The sequence below is a fragment of the Pristiophorus japonicus genome, chromosome 2, assembly GCF_044704955.1.
Source record: "Pristiophorus japonicus isolate sPriJap1 chromosome 2, sPriJap1.hap1, whole genome shotgun sequence".
Classification (NCBI taxonomy): Eukaryota; Metazoa; Chordata; class Chondrichthyes; family Pristiophoridae; genus Pristiophorus; species Pristiophorus japonicus.
This window is the reverse complement of record NC_091978.1, coordinates 293,127,073-293,143,481: the sequence shown is the minus strand read 5'-3', so window position 1 is coordinate 293,143,481 and position 16,409 is coordinate 293,127,073. Positions and strand designations below refer to the sequence as shown.

The 16,409-nt window shown below is 43.3% G+C and overlaps 1 protein-coding gene across 3 annotated transcripts in view; it reads right to left on the bottom strand.

Annotated features, from left to right (window-relative positions):
• The window catches only part of otud4 (OTU deubiquitinase 4), a 192,532-nt gene that overhangs the window by 46,133 nt on the left and 129,990 nt on the right, over positions 1 to 16,409 (bottom strand). For all 3 annotated transcript variants that reach the window (XM_070871593.1, XM_070871596.1, XM_070871597.1), the window contains 3 exons: positions 11,679 to 11,776; positions 6,679 to 6,788; positions 6,162 to 6,360 (listed from right to left, as the gene is read on the bottom strand). In XM_070871593.1, the coding sequence (XP_070727694.1) occupies positions 6,162 to 6,360; positions 6,679 to 6,788; positions 11,679 to 11,776 (407 nt within the window). The remainder of the gene's footprint in view (positions 1 to 6,161; positions 6,361 to 6,678; positions 6,789 to 11,678; positions 11,777 to 16,409) is intronic.

The window sequence follows — 16,409 nt, the reverse complement described above, 5'->3', positions numbered from 1 at the left end:
TGGAAGAAGGGTCGAGAACCAGAGGACACAGATTTAAGGTGATTGGCAGAAGGTCGAAATGCAACATGAGGAAAAACTATTTTACACAGTGAGTTGTCATGATCTAGAATGCACTGCCTGAAAGGGTGGTGGAGGCAAACTCAATTGTGCCTTCCAAAAGAGAATTAGATAAGTAACTGAAATAAAAGAATTGCAGAGCTACAGAGAAAGGGCGGGGGAGTGGGACTAGCTGAAACACTCTTATAGAGAGCCAGTACAGGCTCGATGGGCCGAATGGCCTCCTACTGTCCTGTAACGATTCTATGATTATTACTCTTGAAAAATGTTTCGCCTCTTGCATCACCTATCCCAATGGATCTAGTGAAACTAAATTTGTTCGGGTGCATGATGCGTGAAAGTTAGGGCTGAGCATCTGACGCCTCCAACAAACAGATCCTTATAAGCCTTTAAAACTGTTAAAATTTCAGCTGGAAGTGATGCACAGCTTTCACTGTGGCAAACAACAAGAGGAGCCCTTCTTCATGATCAGAGCTAATCTGCAACATGCCACATCACTTTCTGATAATCAACTGGAAAGATAGGTGAAAGCTGTTCAAATATTCTGCCACTCAGCTTTCCACATACAGAGCATATTACAACTTCCAGACACAAGTTGGAACATTTCAAAGAAACAAAAGCAGTCTTCAGAAAGTTTAAAAAGCTTCATTCCAGCACTAGTTGGAAAGTAGTGAAGTGTTTTCATGCTGTATGACTTTGTACCTAAATTTTAGCCTGAGGATAATGTTTCTGTGACGTGGGCTCAATTTTCCCCAGTGATTTGCGCCGCTTTTATGGCGCACGCCGCTTTTTTTGGCCTAAATTTAAAAATCCAAGTTTCCCCAAAGATTGTGCGTCAGCGTAACTCATTAGTTATGATTTTTTTAGGTAACTTTTTTCTTGCATCATGGGGGCGTAACCTGATGTCTGCACCAGTTTTTCACAATTATGCAAGTTTAGCCAACTTACATTTCTCCTCGGATGGCGTATGTGACCACTGCCAAAAAACCTTCTGAGCATTTAAAAAAAAAACCAGTGCACATCAAAAAATCAGCGCAGAAAGAAGTCATTGTTTTTAGGGGAAGTTTTGGAGGAAGTCAAGAACACATAAATATGCAACATCAAGCCTAAATTTTTCCAACTGAAAACACAGAAAATGGAAGTTTCATGCGATTTTTTAAGTTTGGATTTTTTTTAATATAAACATGCCACGCCACCACTGAACATCTCCAAACCGGGCTCGAGGGTTGGAGCGTCGGGCGACAGAATCGGTCCCTTGCCCAGAAGGGAGGGGGGGGGGGGGGGTGTGGAAGCTGAACTGAAATGATGACAACCCTTACACTATGCATTAAAAGAAGCCTGGGGGGTTGGGTGGGGGTGGAAGCTGAACTGAAGGCATGAGAAGCCTTATACTATTCAGCAAGCCGCATTAAATGAAGCCAGGAGTGGGGGGGGGGGGGGGGGGGTGGTGTGAAAGCTGAACTGAAGGGATGAGAACTCTTACTCGATGCCACTATGATGCAGCAAGCAGCAACAAAAGAAGCCGGGGGCAGTGGGGGGGGGGGGGGGAGTGGGGCGGGGGGTGTTTTCCGATCTAAGCAAGCCCATTGCGCACTCAGACCTGGGTGTGGTCCATACTAGGGCGTCGACTTTGGGGAGAGAGACACCAAAGAAGCTGGTCCTGCCTTCCATTTTGAGCTTGTTGCAAAGCTACAATTTAATCATGGGGGCAATACTGAAAATGCCATACCCCATGCAAGCCTTCTACATGATGGTGCTGCAGAGGAGACGATTGATTCGATGTCATCGCATGAGGAACCTCAGAGCACACAAGATGATGGGCAGGAGGCCTTACCCATCGGGTATATCGACACCCGAGTGATGCAGACTGTGTCAGAAGGCTGTATTTCCACAAAGAAGTTGTAACTGAGGTCTGTGAGTTAGTAAAAGCATACCTGCAGCCTAGAAGTGTCAGGAGGACTGCTTGTCAGTTGAAGTGAAGGTTACAGCTGCACTTTCATTTTATGCATCTGGATCGTTCCAGGCCACAACTGGGAAATGTGTGTGCCATTTCTCAACATGCAACACATATCTGCATTCGGCAGGTGACTGCTAGACTATATGCCCGGAGGAATCACTACATAAAGTTCGCCATGAACACCCAGGTAATGAAAAGGCTGTGGGCTTCTCCAGGATTGCTGGCTTCCCAAAGGTACAGGGCTGCATTGATTGTTCTCACATCACCTTGCGAGCACCTTTGAAGGATTCCGAGATGTACACGAACAGAAAAGGCTTCCACTCCGTTAATGTGCAACTCGTGTGTGACGACATGCATCGCATCATGTCAATTGATGCAAGATACCCTGGGAGCACCCATGATGCATTCAACCTATGCGAGAGCGCTATATCTGCCGTGTTTCAGCAGCAGCCAAAGGGCAGAGCTGGCTACCTGGGAGACAAAGGGTAAGGCCTCGCCACCTGGTTCATGACGCCCCTATGCGTAACCCAGACGGAAGTGGATTGGGAATAAAACATGTCGCGCATTGTGACGCGCAGTATAATAGAGGACCATTGGCATTTTAAAACAGCTTTTCCAACGCCTGGACCATTCCGGAGGCTACTTGCAATACTCCCCTGAGATTGTCAGTCAGTTCACTTAGCCATTATGAGGCAGTAGCAGCTGGTAGCAAAAGACCCACTTGAGGTGAGAGTGGCTAATGATGAGGAGGAAGTTACAGATGAAGTGGAGGACGAGGAACCCAGAGTGGAGGAGGGTGGGCTGTCATGCCCCTTTAACAATTGCTCGAGCCTTGCGCCAGCAGCTCATTCGTGAATGCTTTGCAGCCTGAAGGCTCAGCGGCAACTATTCCAAATGGACCATGTTTACTGTTTGGACTTGTTCCGTAATGTTGTGTTATGTTAATGGAACAAATAATGGGAATGATTCCGTTATAATTTAAAATATATTTTATTCAAAAGTTTAACAAACATTTGTTTGTTCTTAACTTAAAAGATAAAAATATTCGTGTCAAAGTTTTCAGTTAAGATCACTTACAAACTTTATCACTTACAAACTCTAAAATCACTTACAAACTTTTAAATTTACATAATGTAAGAGGAGGAAAACCGATACCCGAACTGAATTGTAGGGCTTATCAGTAATAGGAGGTTCTGAGGAATCATAAGTAGCCAACAATGCGTTGACCCTTAGCACAGACTGATAGAAGATACACTCAGTACTGAATAACACATCCACCAAGGGCAGTGGAGAGTCAACAGTCTAGAAAGATAGCAAACCCTGGGAAGCAAGGTCAATTCACATGTCATGAGGAACTGAGGCAAAGTTGGCACCACTTAATAACACATTCCAGAAGGGTGACATATGATGGGAGATGGACATGTGGGGGAGAACCACTCAGAGCCAGTCTGAGCAGTAGGCCAATCGGTGGTTTTGTAGGAGGGTCGCACACCTCGAAAAATGTATAACTGTAATTGTAAAACCTCTGATCGGGGAAGTGTTCATCGGAACTTTCCAGAGCATGCTTGAATAAAAATCGATTGAACCAAGGTTTAGTCTGAGTGATTCCATGGTTGCTATACGAGAGAGAGAGCAGGTGTTGATTCCTTATATCAGGGAGTCCACCTTGGAGGAAGAGAAGTCTTCTTTTTACCCCAACACATAACTTACAAAAAACTTTTAATTTGAGAATTGCTACAATAGTAACAACAATAACAACAACAACAGCAGCAAAGAAAGATTGCATCCATCTCTCCTTATTCTAAGACCGCCCGCAGACGGTGGCGCAGCATTTTTCGGGTTGGTACCAAGCTTATTCTTTCGAACATCTCGGGTAATATGCACTTCTTGATGGCCGGGGGGGGGGGGGGGGGGGGAGCGTGGGCAGCCGGTAATGTGGAACGCCCGGCTTAGGCATCTTCAGAGGCTGGTCTGGGGATTGGAGTGGGAGTGGTAGTTGATTCCGTCAATGGGCGCGGAGTCTGGGCGTGTTCCTTTATTGCAGCAGCTAACTCTGACATTGCCTCCCTCATGTGCCTTGTGTGTCAACTACCTGCAGCATTCGCTCCCTCATGTTCTCCGACAGTGTCACAGTTACCTGTCACATGTCCTCCAACATGTTGAGAAACAGTGCGTCAACTACCTGCAACATTCCCTCCCTCATGTGCACCGACATTGTATCCGCTGCCTGAGACATTCCCTCCCTCATATTCCCAGACAATGTTCCCATTTCTCGCGAGCGTGTTGTTACTTCTCCCAACAGTCCAGATACCTCATCATTCACCCCAGTGAGGGTGTCCAGGAGTAATCGCGTAAGGTCAATGCTCTCCACACTCATTGCCATCATCTGAACCACATCTGTTAGATCATGCACCTCAGGAGAGCGCTGTTGAGCTCTCCTTCCCCTCCTCATCCTGGGTGTGGCTCGCTGCATTCCACTGGGACCCGCAGCCTCAGATGGTGGGGCCCTTGGTGTGCCTCGCTGCACCCCACTGGAATCCCCAGCCTCGGACTGTGGGAAACCATGGAATGTCCCAGCAGCACTCGTACCTCTCAGGTAAGGGGCTGGCACCTCAATGGGTGGCATGTGCACCTCCTCCAAAGTGAGTATAACAGTGGGGGCTTCATCAATCACTTCCCCCTCACTCCCATGCTCTTGGTCTGGAAGGTGGGATTGGAAGATGTTCTCCTCTTCAGGCTCATCCGCGCCAGAATCATCTTCTGCATCGTCAGAGTTGGCCTCAAGTTCTGCAAAATATAACAGAACAGACAAATAGTTAGCAGCAGAAGAGGGGGCAGGGTGGGTGGCATGAGTAGGCTCACACAGCGCAGGCAGCAGGCTCATTTGAAGGACCACGATGAATGATAGCATATTGCATCAATCGAAGCGTAGCTGACAGAAACATCCCCATGAACCAAAGCATGGCTAGCCTGCACAGTACTTTACATTTAGCAAAACCAGACTATGGAATTTGCAGGATTTGTCCTCTCCAGAGTGTGGGCCCAGCTTGTGCAGTGGTGGTTGCTTTTCCCCAGTCAGGACACATCAAAGCAGCGACCCTGTTTTCCAAGGGTGTCAGTGCGTATAGATTTGCCGGGCCTCCTCCTGCTCGAGTTCTTTTCCTTTTGTTGTGTGCCACCTTTCTCTGCAAAGATGAAAACATACCTTTTTAGGGAAGGTGTCTTTCTGCTGGGTGGGATATATACAGCCAGTCACATTTACAATTGCAATTCCAGTGAATAAATGAAAACATTACTTACACGAACTACTTGCCCAAGGTCCTGCCACTTCTTTTTCCACAGGCCTCCAGACCTCGTAGTGGTCACCATTGCTCAGTAATCTTCTGCAAGTCGGTTCCAGCGTTTCTTCATTTCTTTTGGTGAAACTTTTGTGACCTCTGCTGGTGTCCAGCTCGTGCCATCTGGCCTCAATTACAGTAACTTGTGCCTCCATTTCATCCTGTAAGAAATTCTTGGTCCTTAAGCCGCGTTGCACCTTGTATTGCAGCTCCGATTTTTCCAATGTGAATTAAAGTCCTCACACACAACTGGCTCTTTAAAAATGGACGAATGCAGACCGGGAGGTGTACTGGGCATGCGCGCCCATAGCAATCACATAAAAAAGGCCTTTGTTTTTTGCGCATGCGCAGAAGGGGAGGGTGGGGGGCATCGTTTTATTGGTGCAGACATTAGGCTCCACCCCTTGAAGGTACAGGACAGGCTGCGTGGCGCCAAATTAAAAAAATAGAATGGGGAAACTTGCTAGATTTTTTTTGGAGTAGTTGGGGCCAAAAAAAACTGCTGTAACTCTGGCAATACGCCAAAAGACGGCATTGGGGAAAATTGAATACAATGATTCTATGATTCTACCGGCTGGAGCAATGCTGGGGAGATTCATAACTGCTCCTCTAGAAAGGAGCAGGGATTAAGACACCAGACGATTTGCAAAACTATCAAACCAAGATTACCTGAAACTGTTCTATCGTATCAGAAGAGAAAAATAAATTCTAAGATCTAGGTGTTCACATCTTCCCACCCCTCCATATTTTCTTCTGAATTATAATTACATTTGTGCAGCCAAGGAAACAAGAGCTCCTCCAATACTCACTTTGAGAGTTGTGGAAAGTCCTCGTCTCGGCTTACATACTCAGTAGATGACTTTTTGGGTTGTTGACCTGGGACCTGCTGTGTGGAGCCCTCTTGCCTGGCTCCCATTGCTTGCTGCAGACGTGGTGGTAGGCTTGGCTGTGATCGGATTGGCTTATTTACAAAACTGCTTGAATTTTTCCCTCGCCTGAAGTCAGCTTCTGGCAACAGAAATGCGTAATTCTTTAAAAACTATTTTGGTTCTGACTGTATGATAGCACAGTGCATTACAATCAACTACCAATAAAATGTTTTCTTGGCACACTTGTTATTAATAGGTGATATCAGAAATTACATCTCATCATCCATTAGCATCTACATTTGAATATCGCAATATAAAACTATCCCCATTGCCTACATATACTTCGCCAGCTAATAAATCTGTTAGTAGAAATGTTTTGTTACTGCCATACATTCTGAATCATACATCTCTTCTAGCATCAAAATCAGAAAATTACTTTTGTTTTTAAAATCCTTACCAGAATTGACGTTCACTGGCTTCTTAGCTCTTTTCCCTTGAACTCTGTTCCAGCTTCCCCCTTGAGAGACCCGAGTAAGTGGCCTAAGGTTCTGAAGAAGGGCACTGTATCTGAAGAGAAATAATATATTTACAAAGGCACACTCAGCTCCTTATGGTATTCCTGGTAAATATTTTTGTTTTACTTCCTCTTGCTGATTGTTGTACCATTTGTATTTTCAATATTATCCCTTTAGTACTTTTTGGCATTTTCAGTCACTTTTTGATGGAGAACCTATGTTTAGGAGGATAGGCTACAAGAGTAAAGAAGTAATGATGAATTTATCCAAAATGTTGATTAAGTCACAGTTAGAGTATTGTGTGGAGCTTTGAACGCCTATTAGAGAAAGGTAATTAAAGCCATATTGTACAATGTAGATATACCAGAATGATGCCAGGGATCAAAAACTATATCATGAAGAACAGAAACAATTTCCACTGCAGCTGAGAAGGCTGAGAGGAGATGCAAGAAGTTTTAAAAATTCTGAGCAGTTTTGATAGAATGAACAGGGAAAGGCTATTCCCTCTGGGTGACGAGGGCTCAACAATGTAAAATTGTCACTAAGAGGTTAGGAGAAAATTCTTTATGCAGAGGATTCTTGGAACAATTCTTGCCACAGAAACCACTACTTTTTCAGGAAAAATTAGATAAATATTTAAAGCAGACGATGACACAGGGCTATGGGGAGAATCTGGGGCATTAGTTTTGAGGTACTCTAATGAAGAGCCACCACATTTATGATGGGTCAAATGTGTTGTAAAGTTTTATGAATTACGCTGAATGTAAAAGATGTGCAGAGCAGTAATCATGTAATGATTTGGACCAACTTTCTCATTACCTGATCTAAAGATACTTAAGCATGGTACCCAAGGCTTACCAGCACTTTCAGGAGAGGATGCAAGAAAACAAAAGAAATTTGAAATTAAAAACACTAGTGTCAAATACGATCGCACTGCTGCAGGTAGAGTTTAGTAATACCACAGGCCAGTTCTGAGCAAAAGCAGCATTTTCTTAATTGCTATGAGCAAGAGCTGCATGTTGCACATTCAACCTCCTCAGGGATATAACAGCTTGACAAACCTTACCAGTCTCACTGGAAACACCACCTGACATTCAAGCTCAGAAAAAATATAGGCAAACGTCTTCCCATATCAGTCTCGGTAAGCTTCAGTACAATTACACTGCTCGGTACATTCTTTGAATGCACTAAAAGCATATTCTCCAAGCGACATATTCTTCGGTCCTACACAAATCAGTTGGCCAGTTAATTTATTCCCTCAAGGGAGAGTTACTTCAAATTGCAATTTGTAGCATGACAACATATTCTGTCATACCGTAGAGAACTACCGCATATGCTGTTAGGAGGTGCTAAATTAACATAATAGTCACTTGAATGATCAATAACCTATTAGAGTGAAATGCAAGAAAAATTTTGCAGTTTCTTGTTCAAAAGCCCCAATATCAGCTCGCTACAGATAGGTTTACTGTTAATAGGACATATGCCTCAAACTACAACCAATGAGCACAAAATATATATTTATATTTTTAAAATGCATAAATGTCCATCTAGCTTTGGATCTGTTGTTTAACAGCACTCAACAAAACAAAGTTAACAGGTCAAAATGCTCCTGCTACAGGTTATTACATGAGTAAACTGTGAAATTGGCTCAGAATTTGCTGAAAAAATAAACTTGTTGGAACAAAGCATGCTATGATTAATGCACAAATCAGCCAGCAAATTGTAACAAGGAAGAGATTCCCAGTGAATTGTGAATCACCATACGCTGAAACTGATTTGCGCCGCACCGCCATTAGCTTCACGAAAACGGCATCTTGTCCTTGACTTCCCCGTGATTTTCATCAAGTTGCTGCATTTGAGCATTAATTGCCCATTAAACTTGCCACAGAAAGTTAAATCCAGTAATTAACAGCACAAGTACCCTTTTAATGTGATAACTGTTAATGACTGCCAATTAACCTCCCTTGCCCAGAAAACAAACAATTAATGATGTGGTGTCTCATTTCTTCACATTGTGAATTTATGTTGAAGATTTTTAAATTGTCAAATTTTTAAAATTTTTTTAAAACTTACTTTTCCTTATTTTTCCTTTCTGCTTCCTTTTTTCCTCACTCTTAATCAACTCTTTCTTTCCCTCATTATTTCACTTTCTGTACCTAATTTAACATTGAATTAACTCATTCTAATACACCCTCCTTCTTAGTTGTTCCTTTATTTATTTCTCAATCATTAAACCTCATTCGTTAAGGATGTTTGTCCCATTGTTCACCAAGGTCCCAGATGCCCTTTTGACCTCACTGCACATTTATCAGCTTGCACTTCCAGCAACTTTGTAGGCAAAGATGTTGAAAACCTAAACCTAAACGTGCATGTACTAACAGGACATGCCACGTAATGTCCCACTCGAGAAAAATGTGCACCAAAACATTTAAGTGAGAACTGCATTCATGGGAGAAGGTTAAGTGGAAAAATATCTTCCTCTCCTACTCTTTTGCAAGCCTTGGGTCATGCTGGAGTATGATTCCATGTGCAGGTCACCCTCCAGTATTTCTCCAGGTGGTCATATTTCATATGTGAGACTAGCCAGTGAGCATCAGAAGACTATTCATTTATAGGGTTTGTTGTGTATCTGCAAAGCATGCACTCCCATGTTCTGCCACCAGGGAGCTCATCCCCTGAAGTCCCAAGAGATCCCAGCATCCCTTGGGAGCACTGTATATAAGCCGGCCCCTAAAGCCTGTTCTTCACTCTGGAGTGTCTTATTAAAGACTGAGGTCACTGTTACTTTAACCTCCCTGTTTGCAGCCTCATCTGTGTTAGGAACACAATAACTGGCGACGAGAATACGAATCCAACGCAAAGATGCAGCAAACCGTGGGCATCCTGGAGAAGTTCTCGGAGGGCGAGGACTGGGAAGCCTATGTCGAACGGCTAGACCAGTACTTGGTAGCCAACGAGCTGGACGGAGAAGGAAGCGCTGCAAAAAGGAGAGCGGTCCTGCTCACAGTCTGCGGGGCACCGACCTACAGCCTCATGAAGAATCTTCTGGCTCCGGTGAAACCCTCAGATAAATCGTATGAGGAGCTGTGTACACTGGTTCGGGAGCATCTTAACCCAAGGGAGAGCGTGCTGATGACAAGGTATCGGTTCTACACGTGCCAGCGATCTGAAGGTCAGGAAGTGGCGAGCTACATCACCGAGCTAAGGCGACTTGCAGGACAATGTGAGTTTGATGGCTACCTGGAGCAAATGCTTAGAGACTTTTTTGTACTGGGCATTGGCGATGAGACCATCCTACGAAAACTTTTGACTGTAGAGACACCGCCCGTCAGTAAGGCCATTGCGATAGCACAGGCGTTTATGTCCACTAGCGATAACACCAAACAAATCTCTCAGTACACAAGTGCTAGCAATGTTCATAAATTAACTGAAACTGTGTTTGCGAGCAGAAATGTACAGGGCAGAACCCACGAGTCTGCAACTGCCAGCAAGGCCTCAGGTGACCCAGATGACTCTGAGTCACCAACAAAGGATGAATGCAAGGCAATTCACACCTTGCTGGCGTTGTGGAGGCTTCCATTCAGTCTATTCATACCGCTTCAAAGGGTATGTTTGCAAGAGCTGTGGAACAATGGGGCACCTCCAATGAGCTTGCAAACGAGCTGCAAGCTCTGCAAAACCTGCTAACCACCACGTGGCAGAGGAAGATCGGTCCACGGTGAATCAAAGCAATTTCGAGCCTGAGAGAGGAGGCAGATGCTGAAGTACACGGGGTGCACACATTTTCGACGGAATGTCCACATATAATGCTAAACGTAAAATTGAATGGCTTACCTGTAGCCATGGAACTGAACACTGGTGCTAGCCAATCCATCATGAGTAAAAAGATGTTTGAGAGACTGTGGTGCAACAAGGCATTCAGACCAGCCCTGAGCCCCATCCACACGAAACTGAGAACGTATACCAAAGAGCTTATCGCTGTCCTGGACAGCGCCATGGTCAAGGTCACCTACAAGGGCACGGTGCATGAACTGCCACTCTGGATTGTCCTGGGCGATGGCCCCACATTGCTTGGAAGGAGCTGGCTGGGCAAAATCCGCTGGAACTGGGATGACATCCGAGCGCAATCACATGTCGATGAGGCCTCATGTACCCAGGTTCTTAACAAATTTCCTTCCCTTTTGAGCCAGGCATTGGAAACATTTCCGAGGTGAAGGTGCGGATCCACTTGGTCCCAGAGGCACGACCCATTCACCACAAGGCGCGAGCGGTACCTCACATGATGAGGGAGAGTGTGGAAATCGAGCTGGACAAGTTGCAACGCGAGGGCATCATCTCCCCAGTGGAATTCAGCAAGTGGGCCAGCCCGATTGTTCCAGTATTCAAAAGTGATGGCACGGTCAGGATTTGCCGCGATTATAATAGTATGATTTAGATTCTTATTGGGAAATGCAGTTACTAACTGAACCATCATGGAAACTAGATAATTCATTTCCACTAAAAGTATTTACTTCTTTACATGGTCCTCACCCTCCTTCCCCCACCCCCTCAATCCCAAGATGATTTTAAGGTGCTTTACATTTTTTATCAAGAGTCTAAATTTAGTTCTCAGGAGAGGGACTTCTGTTCACCATTCTCCAAGTTTCCATAGTGTACTGGTTTAAGCTTCATGCATATCAGTTGGAAACTGGAAATTTACTGTTCCTGCATATGCACTGTTCCATTATGTTGGCACTGTGACATCTGCTGCTCTGCGCTTTGACGACGGTCTATGCACTGATGTCATGAAAGTCATACGCATCGACGTGCTCGCATCAAGATGCAAGAATGCTGATACGCTGAATCGGGATAAAATGTAAAGCAGTCATCTAATCTTCTTTAAAAAACGCTGAAAAAGTAGGCATAATGCAAGTATAGTTAAAATTATATTAGTCAAACTTACTTTTCTCCTAGTTCTTCTACGTAGACAACGACTGGCCCATTGTCAGGACTGACTGCCTGAATGTGTGCATTGTAGCACTTACCATTATCCAGGCATACCTAAGGAAGAGGTTATGAAAGAATTTAAATAAATTTCCTCAGAATGTTCATTATTTATGTTATGCACACATCCACAATAATAAGCAAACCAGAGTGTGTTACAAAGCGATAACTCATCCAGGGACGTCAGTGCTATAAACCATGGGAATGGGATGAGGATACAGGCATGAGAGGATAGACATGGACTGAGATGATGAAGTACTTCATAGGGTATGTTGATCCTCTGCAGCAGGGACCAGAGGGTAATGTTGTCTATAGAGGGCAGCAGGCCCTAGTGAAGAGATGAGTACAGATGAATATTCTGGAGTATAGTTTGATTTTGGGAGCATTTATAGAGCATTTCTTCAGGAGATTAAATGAGTGGGTTAGAGTCCAAAATAGAATAGATCAGTACACATGGCTTGTAGAAGCAATAGGGGTTGATGGCCATTTTTTTATTCTATGCTTTATGTTCTTGAGTCAGGAGAGGAGGGGGTAGAAGGAAGGAAATCGCAGTAGAAGAGAAAATCATATACTATTATTTCTCAGTAATTAACCGATCATCGTTTTCCCAGTAATTAACTGATCATTCTACAAATTTGCAGTGATCTAATGAGAGTCCTTCTCTCCTCTTTAGACTTGAACTTTTCGGTTTCTTTGTTCTTGCCTGCTGCCTTTACACTTTTTAGCCTTGGCAGTGTCCTGACCTAAATGCCTCTCTTGTCTCTCATTATGTGAAAACAACTCGGCTTTCAAGACTACAATTCACCACAATAGTAATTAAGAGCAGTATCTGATAAAATACCCATTCTTGTTGGCCATTCGTATTAGAGATTTTTTAAAATTTTTTAAACTGCACGAAAATTGAACTTTTTTTTTAAAGAAACAAATATGGTTTCCTAGAATGTAAATGACAGATCTCCATCGTGAACAAATCCTCCTCTTATGTTAGCTTCTTTTATGCTGCAATTGTGTACAAATTAAGATATGTAAATCTAAAAAAAATCCACAATATAAATCTGACATGACAGAGATAGGACAAATCAATAAATAATATTAGAACATTTCTGTTTGAAAGCAATTTAAAAAGTTTTATGGAAGAATGGAAGTTACATTTCAATCAATGAAATTTGTCAGCCCAACAAGCAATGCATTCATAGCAAAAGGGGAGGGGGAGAAAAAAAAGAGGGAACATGGCAGAGAAAATACTCTCTTATACATATCGATGTTAATTTGGAGCTAGTCTGCATTGTAATGTTCACCACAAATAGCAACATACAGTTAGATGCCAGACCAATGCAAGACAAATACAAGTGTTCCTGAGTTACATTTTTTTCAGGAACTCTATCTAGGTTCTTTTTAAACAAATCATTCAATATCTTAATTTATAAATGTATACTTCATTAGAATATTCTTTTAAAATATCATAAAACCTGATTAGATTTTCATGTTTTTTTTCCCCAATGTTGATTGTTGTATCTATTATATAAAATATGGTCCGTGGCGTACATTTCATAGAAAAGTCACTACAGGTTGAACCTCCTTTATCCAGAACCCTCGGGACCTGGCCTGTTCTGGATTAGGGATTTTTTCGGACGAGGGGTGAACATAAGAACATAAGAATTAGGAACAGGAGTAGGCCATCTAGCCCCTCGAGCCTGCTCCGCCATTCAACAAGATCATGGCTGGTCTGGCCGTGGACTCAGCTCCATTTACCCACCCCTCCCCATAACCCTTAATTTCCTTATTGGTTAAAAATCTATCTATCTGTGATTTGAATACATTCAATGAGCTAGCCTCAACTGCTTCCTTGGGCAGAGAATTCCACAGATGCACAACCCTCTGGGAGAAGAAATTCCTTCTCAACTCGGTTTTAAATTGGTTCCCCCGTATTTTGAGGCTGTGCCCCCTAGTTCTAGTCTCCCCGACCAGTGGAAACAAGATATCTTGTCTATCCCTTTCATGATTTTAAATGTTTCTATAAGATCACCCCTCATCCTTCTGAACTCCAACGAGTAAAGACCCAGTCTACTCAATCTATCATCATAAGGTAACCACCTCATCTCCGGAATCAGCCTCGTGAATCGTCTCTGTACCCCCTCCAAAGCTAGTATATCTACCCTTAAGTAAGGTGACCAAAACTGCACGCAGTACTCCAGGTGCGGCCTCACCAATACCCTATACAGTTGCAGAAGGACCTCCCTGCTTTTGTACTCCATCCCTCTCGCAATGAAGGCCAACATTCCATTCGCCTTCCTGATTACCTGCTGCACTTGCAAATTAACTTTTTGGGATTCATGCACAAGGACCCCCAGGTCCCTCTGCATCTCAGCATGTTGTAATTTCTCCCCATTCAAATAATATTCCCTTTTACTGTTTTTTTCCCGAAGGTGGATGACCTCACACTTTCCGACATTGTATTCCATCTGCCAAACCTTAGCCCATTCACTTAACCTATCTAAATCTCTTTACAGCCTTTCTGTGTCCTCTACACAACCGCTTTCCCACTAATCTTTGTGTCATCTGCAAATTTTGTTACACTACACTCTGTCCCCTCTTCCTGGTCATCTATGTATATTGTAAACAGTTGTGGTCCCAGCACAGATTCCTGTGGCACACCACTAACCACCGATTTCCAACTCGAAAAGGACCCATTTATCCCGACTCTCTGCTTTCTGTTCGCCAGCCAATTCTCTATCCATGCTAATACATTTCCTCTGACTCCGCGTAAGTAACCTTTTGTGTGGCACCTTATCGAATGCCTTTTGAAAATCTAAATACACCACATCCATCGGTACACCTCTATCCACCATGCTCGTTATATCCTCAAAGAATTCCAGTAAATTAGTTAAACATGATTTCCCCTTCATGAATCCATGCTGCGTCTGCTTGATTGCACTATTCCTATCTAGATGTCCCGCTATTTCTTCCTTAATAATAGTTTCAAGCATTTTCCCCACTACAGATGTTAAACTAACCGGCCTATAGTTACCTGCCTTTTGTCTGCCCCCTTTTTTAAACATTAGCTGTTTTCCAATCCGCTGGTACCTCCCCAGAGTCCAGAGACTTTTGGTAGATTATAACGAATGCATCTGCTATAACTTCCGCCATCTCTTTTAATACCCTGGGATGCATTTCATCAGGACCAGGGGACTTGTCTACCTTGAGTCCCATTAGCCTGTCCAGCACTACCCCACTAGTGATAGTGATTGTCTCAAGGTCCTCCCTTCCCACATTCCTGTGACCAGCAATTTTTGGCATGGTTTTTGTGTCTTCCACTGTGAGGACCGAAGCAAAATAATTGTTTAAGGTCTCAGCCATTTCCATATTTCCCATTATTAAATCTCCCTTCTCATCTTCTAAGGGACCAACATTTACTTTAGTCACTCTTTTCCGTTTTATATATCTGTAAAAGCTTTTACTATCCGTTTTTATGTTTTGCGCAAATTTACCTTCGTAATCTATCTTTCCTTTCTTTATTGCTTTCTTAGTCATTCTTTGCGGTCGTTTAAATTTTCCCAATCTTCTAGTTTCCCACTAACCTTGGCCACCTTATACGCATTGGTTTTTAATTTGATACTCTCCTTTATTTCCTTGGTTATCCACGGCTGGTTATCCCTTCTCTTACCTTCTTTTTCACTGGAATATATTTTTGTTGCTCACTATGAAAGAGATCCTTAAAAGTCCTCCACTGTTCCTCAATTGTGCCACCGTTTAGTCTGTGTTTCCAGTCTACTTTAGCCAACTCTGCCCTCATCCCACTGTAGTCCACTTTGTTTAAGCATAGAACGCTCGTTTGAGACACTACTTCCTCACCCTCAATCTGTATTACAAATTCAACCATACTGTGATCACTCATTCCAAGAGGATCTTTTACTAGGAGATCGTTTATTATTCCTGCATCATTACACAGGACCAGATCTAAGATAGCTTGCTCCCTTGTAGGTTCTGTAACATACTGTTCTAAGAAACAATCCCGTATGCATTCTATGAATTCCTCCTCCATGCTACCCCGTGCGATGTGATTTGACCAATCGATATGTAGGTTAAAATCCCCCCTGATTACTGCCGTTCCTTTTTTACATGCCTCCATTATTCCCTTGATTATTGCCCACCCCACCGTGAAGTTATTATTTGGGGGCCTATAAACTACACCCACCAGTGACTTTTTCCCCTTACTATCTCTAATCTCCACCCACAATGATTCAACATTTTGTTCATTAGAGCCAATATCGTCTCTCACAACTGCCCTGATATCATCCTTTATTAACAGAGCTACCCCACCTCATTTCCCTTCTTGTCTATCTTTCCGAATTGTCAGATACCCCTGTATGTTTAATTCCCAGTCTTGGCCACCCTGCAACCATGTTTCTGTAATGGCCACCAAATCATACCCATTTGCAATGATTTGTGCCATCAACTCATTTACTTTATTTCGAATGCTGCGTGCATTTAGGGAGAGTGTTTTAATACTAGTTTTTAAACCATGATTTTTAGTTTTGACCCCTCCTGCAGCCCCTTTATATTCAGTGGCCCTTTTTGTTTTTTGCCTTGAGTAAAAGTGGAAGGCAGAGAAACCCATCACCTTTCTGTCTTTTGCTTTTGCCTCCTTTTTGTTTCCCTCTGTCTCCCTGCATTGGTTCCCATCCCCCTG